We start from the raw sequence: 19,480 nt of genomic DNA on the forward strand, positions 1-19,480 counted from the left end.
GCTTCATGGGGCCTCGCACAAAAAGGCAGAGAGAAAAAAGATATCATCCCATTTGTCCACTTTAGCAATTAAGAATAAAGAATATAAAAACGAAAACACAGGGGCGCCTGGGTGGCTCAGACGGTTAACGTCTGCCTTCGGCTCAGGTCATGGTCCCAGGGTCCTGGGATCAAGCCCCACATCAGGCTCCCTGCTCGGCGGGAAGCCTGCTTCTCCCTCTCCCACTCCCCCTGCTTGTGTTCCCTCTCTCACTGTGTCTCTCTCTGTCAAATAAATAAATAAAATCTTAAAAAAAAAAACAAAAACGAAAACACAAATAAAAGCACTCAAGAGGCAAAAATGAGTATCATTTTTATATTATGAACCACTAAAGGAGATTGTTTTTATAAAGGCACATGGGGAAGAGAAGGGAGGATAAAGGGATTTTAAAAACACAGAGTGAAGGGAGACACACTGAATACAGGAGCCCCAGAGGGGCAGACGCAACATACAGCGAGAAAAATCCACCAAGAGCACAACCACAGAGGAATATCCTGATGTGAGCTGTGCGTCATGACCCAAGGCCGGGCGCTGACCTCGCTCCCTTGGTATCTGCCCCAGATGCTGCTGAAGCACAGCAATGGCCAACAGCTTCTCAACCGGGGCCTCAGAGGCTCCTTCCCTCGCGCCCACCCAGGAGGTCACCTACACTGCATGGACAAGGGTGACACAATCTCCTCATCCAAGTCATCCACGTCGTCCGTCATGATGAAGTGGGTGGGGTTGGGGCGCGTACTGCCCGTCCAGCTGGGGTCTATGTTGAGAGCAGCCACCAGGGAGTGGATGCCGGGGTTGTTGACAATCTGGAAGCCACAGAGGATCTCAATCTGCTGCCAGCGATGCAGGCGTTCCCGCAGTGCCGCCGTCACCTCACTCAGAGCTTGCCTGGAGCACAGGGGACAGAAGTGAAGCCATGGGTGGCTGGGAGCCCCAGCAGGAATGAGGCCTCTCAGAGGAGCAAGCGGGGCGGGGGTGGGGGGCGTTGCAAATAAGAACACAATTAAGTCAGGCATTTAAGAGTAACGTGGGAGGGGCGCCTGGGTGGCTCAGTTGTTAAGCATCTGCCTTGGGCTCAGGTCATGGTCCCAGGGTCCTGGGATCGAGCCCCACATCAGGCTCCCTGCTCAGCGGGAGGCCTGCTTCTCCCTCTCCCACTCCCCCTGCTTGTGTTCCCTCTCTTGCTGTGTCTCTCGCTGTCAAATAAATTAAAAAAAAAAAAAAGAGTAACGTGGGAGGCGGGTAAAGGCCGGGGCAGGAGACCAGCGCCGCCCCTCTACCAGTGAAGAAGTACACCTGGGGTTGGACACTCTGCCCACCCTCCAGCTCTGAGGATGGGTGGGCATCGCCAGAGCCGGGCAGCAGGTGCTACTTACTTTGCAGTTAGGATTTTGTGATCCACGTCGTCCAGGGAAGAGCTGTGAGCCACATGGAAGGTGCCAAAGAGTGTGTTTCTCTTCTTTTTTATCTTCTCAGCCTGCAAAGATGAGGTCCTCAGCTTAAACAGAGCAGGGATTAGAGGTTGGAAAATGAGAAGTGCCTTTCTGTGGCTGGGTCCCCTTCCTCCTCCTAGCACAGCTTAGGCTGCACAAGAGAAAAGAAGAGAAGAAGGAAAAAGAAGGCAAGGGAAGGGCAAAGAGTGGGGGAGGAAAGAAGATGGAGGCAATGAGAGAAGCAGCGGGACCCCCTGCTAGGCCCCCCGACCCCAGGAGGGCTCTGCCCCATGGCAGGCGGGGCTGACAGAGCCTTCCCTCTACCTGCCTCCACCGGCTTCATCTTTCCCTCATTCCCTCCTCCAGAAACTTGAGGACATCATCAGGAACTATGTATTAGGAAAAGAAACAGAACCCAGCACCGGGATATCTCTTGGTCCCACAGCTGGGACGGAGAGAGGCGGAGGCAAGGAGGAAGGGTGGGGGAAGGGAGTGGGCCAGGAGCACGGAGGACAGCAGGAGGGCGCGTCTCACCCCCTCCTTGGCCACCAGCAGCTGCTTCTCGGCGTTTTGCTTCTTGATGTTATAATACTGCACCTCCACCTCGTGTGTCAGCTGCAGCCACTTCTGAAGGGCCTCTGGAGCATACCATGAGCTGTGTGATTCCAGTTCCTTCTCTGCTTTCCTCAGGGCCTCCCGGACCTGTGCAGCCAAGAGGGTGTGACCCATTTACTGCTGCCAAGACCCCCGCCAGTGCCTCTGTCTGATACCACCAAATTCAGAGTTCTCACCTGCTAGCTCATGGGCGCTTTCAAGCCTCTCAAAAGGCAGAAAGGGCAAGGATTATTCTCCGTATTTTATATACCACAGGAGGCAAGCTCAGGGGACAGTCACCTGCTCAAGGTCACACAGTCAGTAGTGTCAACCAGATCTCAAATTGAGATTTTTTGCTGCCTAGACTAGAGTGCTGTTTGCCCACACAATTACCTGTCTCTCCCGGTCCACAGCCAATCCCCAGCAATCTTCCCTGCTCTCTTGAGGCACAGGTCAGCTCAGTGAATCATCCTCTTTCTGAGAGTTGGGGTCTGTGCTTAGACCTCATGACATCACGATGTGGCAGGAAAAGCACTTGACTGCGAATCTGGAAATCTGGTTCTGGTCCCTGGTCTGTCACTCAACTGGTCCTGCACATCTCAATTCCGTGTGAGGAAAGACTTTTTCCCTCGCAAATCCCAACCATAAGTGAAGGGGTGATCTCAGGACGAGGTATGCGAACAGCTCAGGTCAGAGAGACCATAAAAATGATTGCTACTCCAGAAGGGGGTTGGCCTGAATGCTCTCCAAAGTCTCCGCAGCCCAGAGGCTTGGTCTATGATTCTCGCATTGAGCAGGGCAGGTAGGCTTTGAAGAGCACCCTCTACAAAGGGCGTAGACAACAATCATGCTTACTTTTAACCAAAAGAGGCCAAGACGTGAAAGAACCACTGTGTAAGCAGAAATCTCACTGACTTCTCAAGCAAGGAGCATACAACAAAGTAGACCATCACAAAGCACTGAACGTGGAAGGTCTGAGATTACACAGACATTATATACACTGGATTCCTTGCTATCTTCCCCAGGCTACAGTATACACTGACCTTTAGCTGGTCAGAATCCCAGAGAAAAGGGATTGAGAGCAGACTTATTATGCCCACCTTCAGCCAATGGGGCAAGTACCCCAGAGCAGGCCCGAGGTTCTACCCATGGCCTACAATAGACTGGGAGGGCCTCAGCTAAGGACAGAACACCTTTATTCCTTAGACAGCCAATGAGAGGACCAATCTTCACATGGTTTTTTGTTCCTTGGAAGAGAAACTATAACACAGCCCACTCCTGGCTTTGTAGATTTAAAATGAAGAACAGATACCACCAAGTCTGAAATGAATGATCCAGTTCTACCTTGAAAGAAGTGAAAGGAATGGGAAAGGCTCAGGGGAGAATGGGAAGAGAAGAGGAAAAAGAACAAATAGAGGGAAGTGTGACAGTTGGAAGGGCTGGCCTAACAGGCTCAAAACTTTTTTTTTTTTTTCAGGCTCAAAACTTTTTAATGGGAGAAATACTTACAAAATGGGGAAAAGGAAACTTGGGGGGCAGGGGGCGGGGGGGGCAAGGAGACAGAGACAGACACATCTTGCCACATACAAGGAATAAATGCCTGAAGGCGATGAGAACTGTGGCAATTCAGAGTATTCTTTTATTCTATGGGTGTGGTTCTCAACCTGCCACACCCTGGAATCACCTGGGGAACTTTAAAAATACTGAAATCTGGACCCAAATCCAGGTTCTGATTTCATTGATCTGGGGTGCTGGCCTGGGTATCAAAAATCTCAAATGCTCTCCCAGTGATTCTAATATGCAGCAACGTTAATAACCACTGGCCATGTGCTTTCCAGGGTCACACCTGACTCCCACTCCCCCACAGGATGCAGTAGGTCACGGCACAAGAACAATTCTTTTTTTTTTTTTTAAAGATTTTATTTATTTATTTGACAGCAAGAAAGACAGCAAGAGAGGGAACGCAAACAGGGGGGAGTGGGAGAGGGAGAAGCAGGCTTCCCGTTGAGCAGGGAGCCCGCTGCGGAGCTCGATCCCAGGACCCCAGGATCATGACTTGAGCCGAAGGCAGACGCCTAATGACTGAGCGACCCAGGTGCCCCAAGAACAATTCTGATCCATCACAACATCTGGGGAAAGCTAAGTTCTGAAAATTATGAAATTCTTGAAAGATAAATTATTATAATTATGAAAAATTTTCAAAGACATCAGAGGGCTCTAGAAGCAATAAGGACTAGGTCTACAGTTCTCAAAGTTGGATCCAGGGATCCTTGAGTGCATCCTTTCAGAGCATCTGTGAGCTCAAACTATTTTTATATCAAACTATTTTTATAACAATACTGAGACATTATTTACCTCCCTTTTTCACTCCCTTTCTCTCACAACAAATTATAGATTTCTCCCAAGGCTACATGATGAGGAATATCATAACAGATTGAATATAGATACTAATGTAAGAATCCGGTAGTCTATTAAGCCAAACATTAAAAATATTTACAAAATTGTAAAAAAAAAAAAAAATCATTTCTCACTACATTTTTTTATTTTGAAAAATGCATTTTTCAAAAAATATTATTTGTGTTAATATATAAAGAGTTTAGTATACTTATTTTAAATGAATTAGTAAATTTTTTAAGATTATTTGGGTTTTTTTAGTAATCTCTACACCCAATGTGGGGCTCAAGCTCACGACCTTGAGATCAAGAGTTGCATGCTCTTCTGACTGAGCCAGCCAGGCACCCCTGAATTAGTAAATATTTTTTAATTTTCCTAGTTCTAACTTCTAACAGGGTAAATAGCAACATATCGCCCCTTTAAAAATGTTCTTTGAGGTCCTAAATTGTTTGTAAGAGTAAAAAGGTCCTGAGACCAAAAAGTTTGAAAACCACTGAATTAGATGAAAAATCCAGAGAGGGGAAAAAGCCTTTCTAAAGTGAGTTCACAACTGTCAGCCATTTTCTTCCTTGGAGGCTTTTGATGGTTCTGGGTCAGAGCTGATAAATGGGCTCAGCACGGGCAGTGCAACTCCACTGGGGCCCAGAGAAACCAGGTATGATACTGATATGACAGACTGGAAATTGAGATGTCCCAAACATACACCCCGTTTTCTTCATTGAGCATTTACTGAGTTCTGAGGCTGTGCAGGAGAACACGTAGCTAGGCCAAAGGGTGGAATAAAATCTCCCACAATTTCATAATACTTAGGAAACAAAATATTGCGGGAAGGAAGGGACCTGCTTCAAACACACTGCTGGTCCTTCCCTCCGAGCAGGAGGCCAAAGAGCTAAATTAAAATCCTCCCAGTGACAGACATGAATTTCTCATGGGCTCAGGAGAAAGAAATCCACCAGCTCTCAAGAAAAAGGAAGGGATGTGCCTGAGAAACTGGGACAAATGACTGCTAGACCAAGTCTTACTAAACCTACAACCCAGTTCCAACATGGCTCAATTTCTGATTGGCCTGAGGTGATTAGGTCCTCATCCTACATACCTAACAGGAGAAAGGGGGTGGGGGGGGAGCCTTTATTTGAAGGAGGATAAAATCATCTGGGGCCTGTTATTGTTTTATACACACTGTCCAGCATTTACTAAAAATAAATTACTAGATATGAGAAGAGGCAGGAAAATATAACCAATAATCAAGAAGAAAAATAGGCAGTCTCATAAGTGATCCAAATGTTAAAGAGTTACCAGAAAAGGACTTTAAAATAACTATGACTGAAATACTAAAGAAAATACAGAAAAGATAGATACAATAGATGAAAAGATGGAAATTCTGGGCAGGAAACTGGAATCTATAAAAGAGTAAGATGAGCATTCTAGATCTGAAAACTACAGTATCTGAGAGTAGGATCCCACTGGATGGGTTAAACAGCACAATGCTCACAGCAGAACACAGGATTGGGGAATCAAAGATAAATCAATAGAAAATAACCAAACCAAAGCAGAGAGAGAGAGAGAGAGAAAAAAAAAAAAAAAAAAGACACAACTAAGTAAGCATAAGAGACGAGTGGAATCCAGTGAAAAGGTCTTGCATGAATACTGGATCCCCAGAAGGAGAGGAGGGAATGCAGCAGAAGCACTCCGTGAACACGAAAGAGCATGTGCATTCTGCGGTTGTCTGGCGAAATGCTCTGTATGTGTCCATAAGGGCAAACTGATTAATCGTGTTTAAGTGTTTTACATCCTTACTGAAATTTTGGGCTGCTTATTACTGACAGGGGTGTTTTACAATCTCTAACTCTGATTATAAATGTGTCTATTACACTTTTAGTTTCTTCAACTTCTGCTTTATATATTTTTTAACTATATTGTTAGATGTATGCAAATCAAGTGTTGCTATATGTTACTGTTAGTTTCACACATGTATCAGTTTTGTCTCCAGTAACACTTCCTGCTGTAACTGCCTGCTTTGTCTGATATTAATATAGCTACTCCTGCTTTATTTTCTTCTGTGTTTGTATCCTATATCTTTTCTCATCCTTTTACTTTGAACCATTTTGTATCCTTAAAGTGTATCTCTTGTAAACAGCACATAGCTGGGTTTCGTTTTTTTATCCAATCTGACAACTCTTTGCCTTTCAATTGTATTGTTTGGTCTGTTTACACAAACCAAGTCTCAACATTTGAAAGAACTGAAAACATATAGTATCTGTTCTCTGACCACAGCAAAATTAAATTAGAAATCAATGAGAAAGATAACTAGAAAAGTCCCCCAAGTGTGTGAAAATTAGGCCACATACTTACTCTAAATAACCATGCCCCCCCAAAAAATTTGCAATAGAAATTAGAAAATCTTTTAAACTGAATGATAATGAAAATATGAAATACCAGAACTTAGTAAATGCAGCAGCTAATGCAGTGCTGAGCTGGGAAATTTATAGCTCTAAGTGCCTATGTTGGAAAACATTAAAGGTTTAAAATCAATAACCTAATCTTCCACCTCAAGATGCTAGAAAAAGAAGGGGCACCAAGCTGGCTCAGTCAGTGGAACATGCAACTGTCGATCTCAGGGTCATGAGTTTGAGTCCCACGTTGGGTATAAAGACTGCTTAAAAATAAAATCTTTAAAAAAAAAAAAAGGCTAGAAAAATAAGAGCAAGTCAAAAAATTTTTTCAAAGTGCAAGACATCTACACTGAAAACTACAAAACATTGCTGAGAGAAATTTTAAAAGGCCTAAATAGGGGCGCCTGGGTGGCTCAGCTGGTTACGCGTCTGCATTTGGCTAAGGTCATGGTCTCAGGGTCCTGGGATCCAGCCCTGCATTGGGCTCCCTGCTCAGCGGGCAGTTTGCTTCTCCCTCTCCCTCTGCTGCTCCCCCTGCTTGTCTCTCTCTCCTTCTCTCTCTCTCAAATAAATAAATAGAAACTCTTTTTTAAAAATTAAATAAATAAATAAATAAATAACCTAAATAAATGACAGGATAAACAATGCTCGTGGACTAGAAGACTTGTTTGGTTAAAATGTCAATTTTCCTCACATTAATCTATAGATTCAAAGCAAAAACAAGAAAAATCCCAGCAAGACTTTTTGCGGGGGAGTAGGGAAGAGCAGTAGAATGACAAGCTAATTATAGAAATTCAAAGAATCTAGAAGAGCCAAGGCCATCAATAAAGGTGGAGAACTTACTAGCAATATCAAACCTTAGTAGAAGACAATGTGGTACAAGGATAAACAAACAAGGACTACATAATAAAGTATCTACCTGAAAGAAAAAGAAACTTGACTTCCTACCTCATATCATAGACAAAAACTAATTTGAAATAAACTACAAACCTAATGTGAAAAGTAAAACAATAACACTTCTAGAAGAAAATTTAGAAAAATATCTTGGGGAATGGGAAAGATTTCTTAAACAGGCCACAAAAAGTATCAACTGTTTAAAAAAAAGATTGATTAAATTGGACTTCATTAAAATCAAGACCTTCTGTTCATTAAAAGACAATACTAAGAGAGCAAAAAACAAACAAACAAACTACAGGCCCAGAAGGGGTGCTTAAAAGATATTCTGGGGGCGCCTGGGTGGCTCAGTCGGTTAAGCCTCTGCCTTCCGCTCAAGTCGTGATCCTGGGTTCCTGGGATGGAGCCCCGCATCGGGCTCCCTGCTCGGCAGGGAGCCTGCTTCTCCCTCTCCCTCTGTCCCTCTCCCCACCACTCAGGTGCATGCTCTCTCTCAAATACATAAATCTTAAAAAAAAAAAGATATTCTATATCTTGATCTGGATGGTGGTTATACAGGTACATGCTCATGTAAAAGCTTTCCAGCTGTATATTTATGATTTGTACACTTTATGTAAATACTTCAATCAAAAAAGAAACAAAATAACTGTTTACACCTGTTATCCCCTATTCCTTGACCTTTTTTTTTTTTTTGCAACTTCCCCACTACTCTTATTGGTAAGACTCTATTGACTCTTGAAGATATTCTTGGAGCCCGACTTCCAAGTCCTCTCTCATGAAACATTCTGGCCAGCCTTCTGGCCCCTGCTCTTCCCCCTCCCCCACCCCCGAGCGCATCCAGGAATTTGTGCACTCTCCTACCTGCTCCAGCTCCTCCTCGGCGTATTTCTGGCGGCTCCGCTCATTCTCCGTACCCTCCCGCAGCTCCTTCAGCCGCTGGGCTTCCTGCTTGGCAAGGTTGATCTCATCACGCAGCTTCTTCTCCAGATGGACCTTCTCCACCTCCACTGTGCGGTGCTCCTCTTGGGCCTTGTGCAGCCTGGGGGCGATGCAGGGAGCTGGAGAAGGCCAGGCAAGGGTGCCAGCCCATACGCCACAAGTCGTGGCATCAAAGAGGAAAATGAGGGCTCTGGCACTGAGAATATATTCTCCCTATTTTGTTGACTGGCTCTGAGTTAGCTCAGGGCCCAGAGAAACCACAGTGGCTACCATAGCTCTTATGTTGGCCATCATTTTGCTGCCAGTAATCAAGCTAGGTCCCTGGGTATGTGATTCCCTCCTCTGAGGTGGCGCACATACTAAGATCCTAACAACTACTAGTTTACAGGGTATTTCCATGTGTCCCCCCTCAGATAATAATGTATCATTATCAGCCTAGGACGGTCCGGATTTAAGACTTAGGGAGGGGAAGTAATTGCAGGTAGAACAGAGACTAGAATTCCAATCTGTATGAGTCCAAGTCCCATAGTTATTCCCCTTCTCCAGGGCTATCTGGAAGGTTCAACAAATGTAGAATACCCTGCAAGCTATCCCAAAGATCCAGAGAAGGCACAATGGCTGAGATATGACTGGGGTGGTGGCAGTGGGGATATTTAGGGAAGACAAGAAAGGAATCATTGAGCAGCAACTCTTGGAGTCCTAAGGACCTGTTCCCAGAAGCACAGAAAAATGAAATTCATGCCAAAGGGGCTAGGCAGGGCTTGGGAGAGCCCCCTGCTGCCCCCAGGCCTGAGTTTCCTTTCTGAGTATCTTTCATGGTGGGTAAGATCTCAAGGGCTCAGTTATAATGAAAATATACCTTTATACCCACCCACACATTCCCTCTGTTCACTGACAAAACCACCCAGCCTCCTTCCCTCCTCCCTTCCTTGCTCTACATACCTATGCTAATCCACCCATTCATTCATCCATTCTTTCAACAAGTACTTCCAAGTGTCTACTGAATGCCAAGCCCTGCACTCAGTCCTAGATATATGGAGATGAATGAGAAAATTGTCCGGGCCACTGGGGAGCTCATGATCTAGCCCAATATAGACAAGTAAACAGTTAACTATACGCAGTGTGATAAGTTCTATAAGAGAGAGAGACCTACAAGCTGTTGGATGAGCCCAAAGGATGGAGTGACCAACGCTGCCTGAAAGGAGTCAGGGAAGGTGAGGCCTGGGCTAGACGCAAAAGAAAGAGTAAGAGTTTGCTAATCCCTCTGGAAGAAGGGAAGGACTTGGCCACGGTCAGGTCTTCCTATCTTGGTAAAAAAACACCAAGTGACAGGGGACCAGGGTAGGAGGGGAAAGGATGATGAAGAAGACAGGGCTCTATGGCTTAGACATGAGGTACAGATGGATAAGCTACAGAACAAAAGGAGCCCTCAGAAAAGAGCACTGACCACTGAGTTAATTAAGTAGGTGAAACAGAAAAGGCAGAGAGAGAACAGAAGTTCTGAAGACAGAACTCAACCTCTAAAAACTGCCAAGTCCACATCTGTCAGTGGCTGAAGTCTCAAACGAGGTGGTGGGACCAGCAGGGAGGGACGAGGGGAAAGTCTAGGCTGCAAGCTTCCTGCTGACAAACTGCGGGTTTCTGCCCACTCTGTCCCTGGAAAGGGAAGTTGAGCCTCCCCGACGTACACACCAGGTGGCGCTACAGGCACAGCGAACAACAAAGCCGAGGCGCCATTTTCTACCCCCTCTTCTTCCCTGGCTGGATACCCTCCTTTACCATATTCTTCCACCACCCAACTTCCTGAAATTACACCATTAGGAATTCAGTTCTTCACTGAAGAGCAGCCTCTTCAGGAAAACCTATGATCTGTCTGTCTTGTCCAGATAATAGGGAACTCTTTTAAAGTAGAATCAAAAAACTTGACCCACTTTTATAGTCCTAACGAGACCTGGTAGAGGCGAAGACCATTGAGTACTACGGGCTGCAGAAATGAGCAAATACACGCACAGTCAAGCCTCGCCCCACTCCATCTCCTCCACAGAAGCCTGAGCTTCTTGAAGGCAGCGGTCGGTCAGCCTTGTAAGTAAGACAATGAGGCAGCCTGCCCGCAGGCCCCAGCTCTAAGTAGCTATGTGACTAAGGGCAAGTCCGTTCCTTGTACCAGGCCTGTTTCTTCATTTCTAAATGGGAATCAAAATCCCTGCCTCAAAGAATTATCTCGGAACCCAACGAAATCCTACCTGGAATGCACATGTAGCATTACATTTATTCACCCCAAGTATCAGGAACTCTGTAAAAAAAAAAAAAAGCTCTGTGGTGGCTGGCAGCGCAGGCCCGGTAAAGTAAGGAGGGACGAGGAGGTGTGTGGACACTGTCAGAGGAAGACGTGTGTGTGCACGTGTGTAAGCCCGCCTCCGGGTGTGCACGTGCATTCGTTCCTCCAAGTGCCACAGTGGTCATTAAGCTCTGGAGGCCTTGGGAGTGGGGAGGGCTGGGAGCTTAGTTTTATCCCCAAACTTGGAATGTCTCCTGCCTAGATTCTTTGCCTTTGGAATGGAAACAGTACATGCTTTTCAGACAAATGAAGAATGGGGACTGCCCAGACAGCAGCTTTTAGCCCCCAGTTGGCAAAGGGCCCAGGAACAAGGGGCCCAGAAAAGTAGCCAGGAATCAGCTCAGAGATAAAACTCCGCTTGCCCCTTAGAAACCCAGCCAAGAGACAGCACCCTGTGGGTGTCAAAACTCCTGGCTCACTACTTCCTGTTATGTGACCCTAAACAAAGCACTCACCTCCTCTGAGCCCTCATCTCTTCAACTCAAAACTAGGGATGATAATAGTACTTACCTAACACAGTTGTGGTGATTAAAAAATAATGCATTTAAGTAGTTAACAATACCTAGCTCATAAGAAATCCTTTCCCCGCCCTCCAAAGAAAAGAGTATCTATCATTTAAAAGTAACAGAAAAGAGCCAGATGTCATTTCCTTTTACATGGATTCCTGCAAAGACTTCCCAACTAGAATCCCTAAGCTGCCAGAGTAAGTTTCTAAAAGACAGTCCTGAAGTAGGTCCCTCCTCTTCTCAAAAACAAAACAAAGCTGGGGCACCTGGGTGGCTTAGCCGGTTAAGCATCTGCCTTCAGCTCAGGTCATGATCCCGGGGTCCTGGGATCGAGTCCCACATCGGGCTCCCTGCTCAGCGGGAAGCCTGCTTCTCCCTCTGCCTGCTGCCCCCTCCCCTGCTTGTGCTCTCTCACTCTCTCTCACTCTATCTCTCAAATAGATAAATAAAATTTGAAAACAACCACCAACAAAGCAAAACACCAAATACCTGCATTAACGCTCTATTGCCTTTTGCATCTAAGACTTATCCATGTGAGGCTTAAGGTGCCAGGAATCTGGCCTCACTCTGTATGTTCAACCTTAACTACCAGGACCCCCCTACCCATCTTTCAAGGTCGCCTTCTGGAGTCCACATCCACTCATCTCCTGCCTCTGTGCCCTTCCTGTTCTTAGAGCCCTCATGCCATCAGTGGGCACAAGTCACTGCACTAAGCGTGTGCTCACTGCTCCTTCGTCTGTGTGTGAGCTTTGTTGCCCCAGGAGCAGTGAATTCCTCACAGTTCCCAGCACAGACCTGGTTCCTAGATGTCAGAATGTACGTGGGTTAACTGACTGACTGACTGACTGACTGGCACCTTCTTTTCACAGCTAGATTTCCTACAACAGTCTTTAAGCCATGTTTTGTTTAAACAGAATCCGACCATCAGATCTAGAAGGCCATTAGTGTTCTCCTGGTTCAACCCCTTCATACTACTGACAAGGAACTCAGTCCCAGAAGGGGAAGGGGATTTACCCAAAGTCACATAACAAGTGAGTACTTAAGAGATTTAGATTCCATACAAGAAAGAACTACAAGTATTAGGAAGACAGATTAGTGAGATTTTTTTTTTTTAAAGATTTTATTTATTTATTTGAAAGAGAGAATGAGAGAGAGAGAGCACACGAGAGGGGGGAGGGTCAGAGGGAGAAGCGGGCTCCCTGCTCGGCAGGGAGCCCGATGCGGGACTCGATCCCGGGACTCCATCCCGGGACTCCAGGATCATGACCTGAGCCGAAGGCAGTCGCTTAACCAACTGAGCCACCCAGGTGCCCAGATTAGTGAGATTTCTTTAGGGAACAGTGAGTAACAGTTAATTACAGGAAGGACAACAGTTCAGATGCCAGAAGGAGGATAGAATGGGCAAGCCGTCCAACCATGGAAGCTCAAGATCTCTGACAGAAGTAAGCTCTTGCCCTGGAGAGGAGTATTTGCCTGCGCAAAAGCAATGGCAGGAACCTACAAGCAGTTCTGGAAGTGTGGTAGAGCCCAGCCCCGTCAGCATGTGTCGGGGGCGAGATGGCCCACAACCCAGGTGGAAACAGGAGGCCCCCAAGAGCAGGAGGCACCACAGCTGTGGGGATGGGGAAGGGCCTTACCTTTCCTGAAGGTCATGCAGACTCTGCTCAGCTCGGTGTAACCCCTCCAGATCCTTCATCATCTTCTTCATGTGCTCCTTTGAGTACCGGTTCTGGATGTAGGCGAACCAGCAGCCGCCCACACCAATAACTATAGACACCACCAGCATGAAGTCCTTGAGGTGATTATGTCGGGTCACTGCCAAAGAGGAAGCCATAGTGAGACAGTTGCCCACTGCACGCTCAGCCTTGCAGACTCCACTGCATCCCCTCCTGTGTGAAGGCTTCCCACTCCAGAGCACTTAGTTGCTCTTCTTAGACACACACTTGCCACACACTAGTATACTAAGCTCTCTGCCTATTTTGGAAAAGATGAGAGGCCCGAGAGCGGTACAGGAAGCTTATTAAATCATACTTCCCTAAAAATGAGTTCCTTCTCAGGGCATCCCAGCTACCCCCTGGCCTACGATGAGCCCACGCGCCCACATGCAGTGGCTTCTGTCTGGAGGGATAAGCAGTGCTAGAGTGCTAGAGTGGGGAGAAGGGGATGGTTGGTAAGAGTATAAAGCAATATCACTAGAGCTTGAGGCCTGGCTGTGGGACTGAAGTTCCTGCAACAGCCGGGTCCCCTGGACAATTTGCCTATTCTAGGTACAAGAGGCAGAGCCCAGATCGGTAAAGGTCTGCAAGGCCCATCTGTGGAAGAGCTTTTCTAGGCTGTGGGCTCAATCCAGAGACCAGGGAGGACAGGAGGAACATCGAGAGGCTGGAATATATAAGACACTGCACGTGCCAGGAATAGAGGGGCAGATCCACCTCCGGAGAACGCCTGGCGGCAATGTGGCAAAGTGCTGGTGGCTGGGGTTCAGAGCAAAACTGAAAAGCCGAACAAGGAACAACACCAGAAAGTAAGTACAAAAACCATGTCCTGAGAACTGAGCCAAGCAGAAGAGGGCCACTCCTGGAGCCTGCCATTGTTCCCAGTCTATCAGATCTGGGCTCTGCGCCACGGCACAGGAGACCTGAAGAGACACCATAAGGAGAGCAGGGCTGCTCCCGTGGCCCCTGCCTGCGTTGTTCTCAACCTGGGATGGAGCAGCGGTGGGCTCAGAGGAGCTGCAGATGTGGGAGTCAGGGCAGCAGGTTACCCTCAGGTTGAGGATGGGGGAGTAGGACTGATAGGATCCCAGGGCCTAGTAAGGACAAGGGGCTCCTCAGTAGACGGATTCTTGTGCCATCGAAAGCAGCATCCTGCACTGAGTCTTAGGGAGTCTGGCTTCTCTGCTTGCCTCTGCCTCATCCGGATCTCTGCTTCCTCAGCTCTAAAATGCATTGTCACACAATTACTAACGAGATCAAGCACACAGTTATGAATGAGAGTGCTTTGAGGTGTTCTGGAAATCTTCAGATGGACATTTCCAGTAGGTAATTAAGAATGTGGATGTGGAGTTTAAAGAAGAGGAGAAGTTTAAAGCTGGAAGAAGAGGTGAGGATTATCAGGTCCCTTCAGTAGAGCCCTGGATGGAACCCCACAATCCTAAGGGAATCTGTGATGTTAATTTCATGTGTCGACTCAACTGGGCTAAGGGGTGCCAAGAGAGCTTTCTGGGTCTGTCTGTGAGGTTGCCTTCATAACAGATTAGTATTTCAATCGCTGGACTGAGTGAAGAAGACTGTCTGCATTAAAGCACCCTCAGGCCACTGACAGCCTGAATAGAACCAGAAGGCGGAGGAAGGATGAATTTGCTCTCTCAGCTTGAGCTGAGACATCCATCTTCTGCCGTCTTATATCAGCACTCCTGCTTGTCGGGTCTTTGGACTCAGACTGGGACTTACAGCAGCTGTCCCGATTCTCAGGCCTTGAACTCAGACTCAACAGTACCACTGGCTTTCCTGGTTCTCTGGGTGTAGACGGCAGATCATGGAGCTTCTTGGCCTCCATCATCACGTGAGCCAATTCCTATAATAAACCTCCTCATATCTGTCTATCTATCTGTCCATCCATCCATCCATCCATCCATCCATCCATCCATCCATCCAGGTTATGTTTCTCTGGAGAACCCTAATACAGAATCTATAAACCGATATATCAGAAAAAGAGGGGAAATGAAGAATCTAGTCCGTGCCTTACTAATGATATACTTCTCTCCATCCTAATTTCATTCCCTTTCTTCACTTCCTACCACCTGCTCAGCCTACTACAAGTCTAAAGTGATGTTTCCATTCCTTCTCCTCTGACTAGGATTCCCTAACCATCCCACTCTTTGGACAGGTAAACACGGGTTATCTACTGCTATCTCAGGGACTCCCTTGTGTGTTTTTCAACTTTCATGCTGCTTGCCTTCTGATAGTCTGTGAGTTCCTCAGGGCCAAGGCACAAGACTTACTTCTCTCTATGGTGGCCCCGTACTTCGCACAGACCCTGACCAGAGCAGGTACTCAGCAAAGGTGGAAAGGAAAGAAAAAGGGAAGAAGGCAGGCAGGTTTTAGCAGGAAAGGGGGTACAATACAAAGTCCGTGTGAAAGGACAAGGAGAGTACAGCTAGCTGGCCTGAGAGCCCCTCCACAAGGTCCGCTCTCAGAACCCACCCCACACCCAGCGAGCACGGCCAGGGCAGACGGACCTCGGAGCTCTCCTGAGAGCAGCTGCGGCTGGCTAGGTGGACAGAGCTAAGCCAGGGAATCTGGCTAGGACCTGGGTGGCAGAATTCCCAGCCTGAGTGCTGCAAATAGACTTTAGCAAAATGAGGTCACCTGTTAATACAATCAGGCCTGAAGAAGGGAGGACGGTATAACAATGAGATGCTACCATGTTAACAGAGGCAGGAGTAATGGTGAGAATTTTCAGGGTGCAGTTAGCATTGAGAAAGCGAGCCTCCAATGATTATCACTTTCTGGAAGAATCCCCTCTCCCAATCTATTCCCGCCACCTTCTCCACTGCCCACAGTACCCCCGCCGCCCCTGACTGCCACTAGGAATTTCTTTGGTCATCTGCACAGACGTCTGTGCTGAGGTGTGTGGTTAACCGGGAGGAGCTATTCCTCCCGCTTTCTGGTTACAGCCCAAACAGTGCTTTCGCTGGCTCACCAGTCCACACAAGACACTCCACGGTACTCTCCCCACCACCAAACTGGGCCAGACTCTTCTCCCATGTCCCCTGTCTTATAGTTCTGAAGAGGCCCAGCCTCCTTCTGGAAAACTTCTAGCATACATTTCCTGACACCTGCTCATTGCTGGGCCATATGCTGAGTTATGACGACAGATGAACAAAGCTGTTTCTACCCTCAAGGAGTTCCCCGTTTAAAGGGTAACAGGAAAACAGATTGTTATTTAAAAAAAAAAAAAAAAAAGGCAGGTACAAAGGGTTATAGGATCCCAGAGGAAAGTAAGAGGGAAGGGTTGAACATGCCTGGGAAAAGGCTGGAAAGGCATCCTAGAGAAGGCTTGAAAAATGAGTTGAAAAACAAAAGAAAAAGAGGGTAAGGTAAGGATAGAGCTGACAGAGAAGAAAACAAGCTTTGCTGGAGAGGAGGTTCTCCCACTTCCAGGGGACTTCTCCCATTATCTGAGCTGCTGAGGAAGGAAGACAAGGTGTAGGCTTGCCCTTCCTCTCCACAGCCTCCCCACCACCCCAGCAACTACTCTGCAGGCCCCTCTCCACACCCTTCTCAATACCCCTGCTAAAAGCTCAAAGGCTACACTGGCCCAGGATTAACCACAGTAGGCAACACTAAAAACAGTAGCTACCATTTATTTAGGGGAAATTAGGACATAGGGAACTTTACAAATGTACCCTAGGTCACAAAGCCACTGAATGCTAGAGCCAGTCTGCTTGATTTCAAATGGAATTCTTTACACTCTATCTTGCTTGCTCTACCAGAAGTGGAGAACGGGACAACACAGTACCAAAAACACTGAAATATAAGCCACAGACCGGGTCTGAGCCATGGCTCTGTCATTTAAGAGCTGAATGACCTCTAAAAATTCCCCTCATCACCTGAGTCTCCATTTCTCTGAGCAATTCCCTGCAGAGGAGGAAGAGCCCCCAAGAAAGCTGCACTGCCAGAGTGAGGCATCCGCCGAGGCCCTACAGCAAGCTGCCTGGGGACCCCGGGTGTCAGAGCACACCTAACCTCAGACCGTGGCACTGCTGGGGGCCCGGACAGATCGCGCAAGCCTAGGCCAGCTCCGCCAGCGGAGGAGACTGGAAGGGCGACGTGCTGCGCTGTGGCCACGGTGGGAGGACAGAGATGCCTTCTACTGCCAGAAAATGGGCCCTGAGGCACTCTGTGCTGGGCCAGTCTGACCCGTCTTCCCCCTTCCCAAGCTCGGAGGCTGCTGGGGACAGAGGGGCCCTGATCACTCCGCAGACCTTCCCGGCTCCTGCACAACAAACCTCTGATTTGAGATTTCTCAAGCTTCGACTGATGGCAGGAATTTCATTAAGGCTGGGCAAGGCAGCCAGGGCTGGCAGCTAGCTGTACCTGGCCCCGGTTCTCTGGGGTGCTTATCTACTACCTGCCTCCTGGTGAGCCCGAAGAACCACAGCCTTAAGAACTCACCCTCGGCGCACAACCACCGGCCATCACGCTAAGTCCTGCGTGGGGTTGGGCAGGGAACAGCACTGAAGCAGGGATTTTAGCCCATGCTCAGATGGGAAAACAGAGCTGGAGGGACACAGATCAAGGGATTCTTTGCAGGTACCCACCACGCACGGCTCCATCCTTGCAGAAGTCTCCTGGCAAAGAGCTTCCTAGTATTTTCCTCAGATTCCATCTGGCAATCTTCAAAAATTTTCTTTAACAAGCCATCAGTAAGAAAGTATTAAAACAGTATTTGCCATCAGGACAGCTGCTAGATTCCAAAAACCTTAGCTCCCAGGAGAACACCCAGTTCTATCAGAGTCTATGAAGGAGGGAGCCAGTAAGAGCCTTAATGACCAAGCCCATCTTACAAACAAGGAAACCAAAAACTAGGTAGGAGAACTGAATTGCCAAAGGTCACTTGATAAGGCAAGGGCCAAGGACCGATTCCTAAAAGTACAGGATACAGACAGCAGCGGAAGGAACAGACTTCCTGTCTTTTATCCTTTTACCAGGACACTTATCAATCAAAGGGTTTCCTCTCAAAAATCACGGAATGTCCATCTGAAAGGAATCAAAGATCCTTTAGTTCAATTGTTTCATAATACAAATCAGAAAACACATCCTGAGAAAACCGACCTATACAAGGTCATACAGTGAGTGGAAATTTGCAAAAGAGACCAAGGTACTTTACTTTCCTAAATTTTATAAGGAGTTCTCTAAATGGAAGTCTAAGAGTTACAAAAAATCAAGCTCTACATGTTTTATTATCATTGAGATATAATTCATATAACCGAAAATTCACTCTTAAAATGTGCAATTCATGTAGGACGACCATAGGTTTGCAGACAAATAAACCTTGTTCTGAATCCAAAAAAAATTAAAAATATTAAAAATAAAATAAAATGTGCAATTCAGGGGCGCCTGGGTGGCTCAGATGGTTAAGCATCCGATGCTTGGTTTCAGCTCAGGTCATGATCTCAGGGTCCTGGGATCAAGCCCCACCTCAGACTCTACACTCAGCATGGAGTCTGCTTGAGATTCTCTCTCTCCCTCTGCCTCTCCCACACTTGTGTGTTCTCTGTCTCTAAAATAAATAAATCTTTTTAAAAAAAAAATTAAAATAGGGGCACTTGGGTGGCTCAACTGGTTAAGCGTCTGCCTTCTGCTCAGGTCATGGTCCCAGGGTCCTGGGATCGGGCCACACTGGACTCCCTGCTCAGCAGGAAGTCTGCTTCTCTCTCTCCCTCTGCCCCTCCCCCTGCTCATGCTCTCTCCCTCTCTCCAAATAAATAAATAAATCTTAAAAAATTAAAAATGAAAATTCAAAAAGTACAATTCAATGGTTTTATCATATTTACAAGGTTGTGCAACCAATAGCACAATTAATTTTAGAACATTATCATTACTCCAAAAGAAACCCTAGCAGTCCCTCCTCATTTCTCACTTCCTCCAGCCTCTGCCAGCCACCCATCTGTCTTCTGTCTCTGTGGATGTATCTCTTCTGGATATTTCATATAAATGGAATCATACAATAGGTAACCTTTTACGTCTATCTTCTTTCACTTAGCATGCTTTCCAGGTTCACCCACGTTGTGGCACGTATTAGAACTTCATTCCTTTTTGTGGCTGGCTAACAGTCCATTGTATTTATATACTACCACTTACTTAGCCATTTGTCCACCGATGGACATTTGGGTTGTTTGCAGCTTCTGACCACTGTGAACAGTGCTGCTCTGAATATGGATACATG

The 19,480-nt window shown here is 46.9% G+C and overlaps 1 protein-coding gene across 4 annotated transcripts in view; it reads right to left on the bottom strand.

The window, feature by feature from the left end:
- STIM1 (stromal interaction molecule 1) overlaps positions 1-19,480 on the bottom strand; it is a 186,763-nt gene that overhangs the window by 9,059 nt on the left and 158,224 nt on the right. For all 4 annotated transcript variants that reach the window (XM_034995408.1, XM_034995409.1, XM_034995410.1 and 1 more), the window contains exons 6-10: positions 13,165-13,342; positions 8,606-8,783; positions 2,004-2,171; positions 1,413-1,513; positions 689-924 (exon numbers count right to left, since the gene is read on the bottom strand). In XM_034995408.1, the coding sequence (XP_034851299.1) occupies positions 689-924; positions 1,413-1,513; positions 2,004-2,171; positions 8,606-8,783; positions 13,165-13,342 (861 nt within the window). The remainder of the gene's footprint in view (positions 1-688; positions 925-1,412; positions 1,514-2,003; positions 2,172-8,605; positions 8,784-13,164; positions 13,343-19,480) is intronic.

Source organism: Mirounga leonina, unplaced genomic scaffold (genome assembly GCF_011800145.1).
Source record: "Mirounga leonina isolate KUSES-001 unplaced genomic scaffold, KU_Mleo_1.0 Mir_92, whole genome shotgun sequence".
NCBI lineage: Eukaryota > Metazoa > Chordata > Mammalia > Carnivora > Phocidae > Mirounga > Mirounga leonina.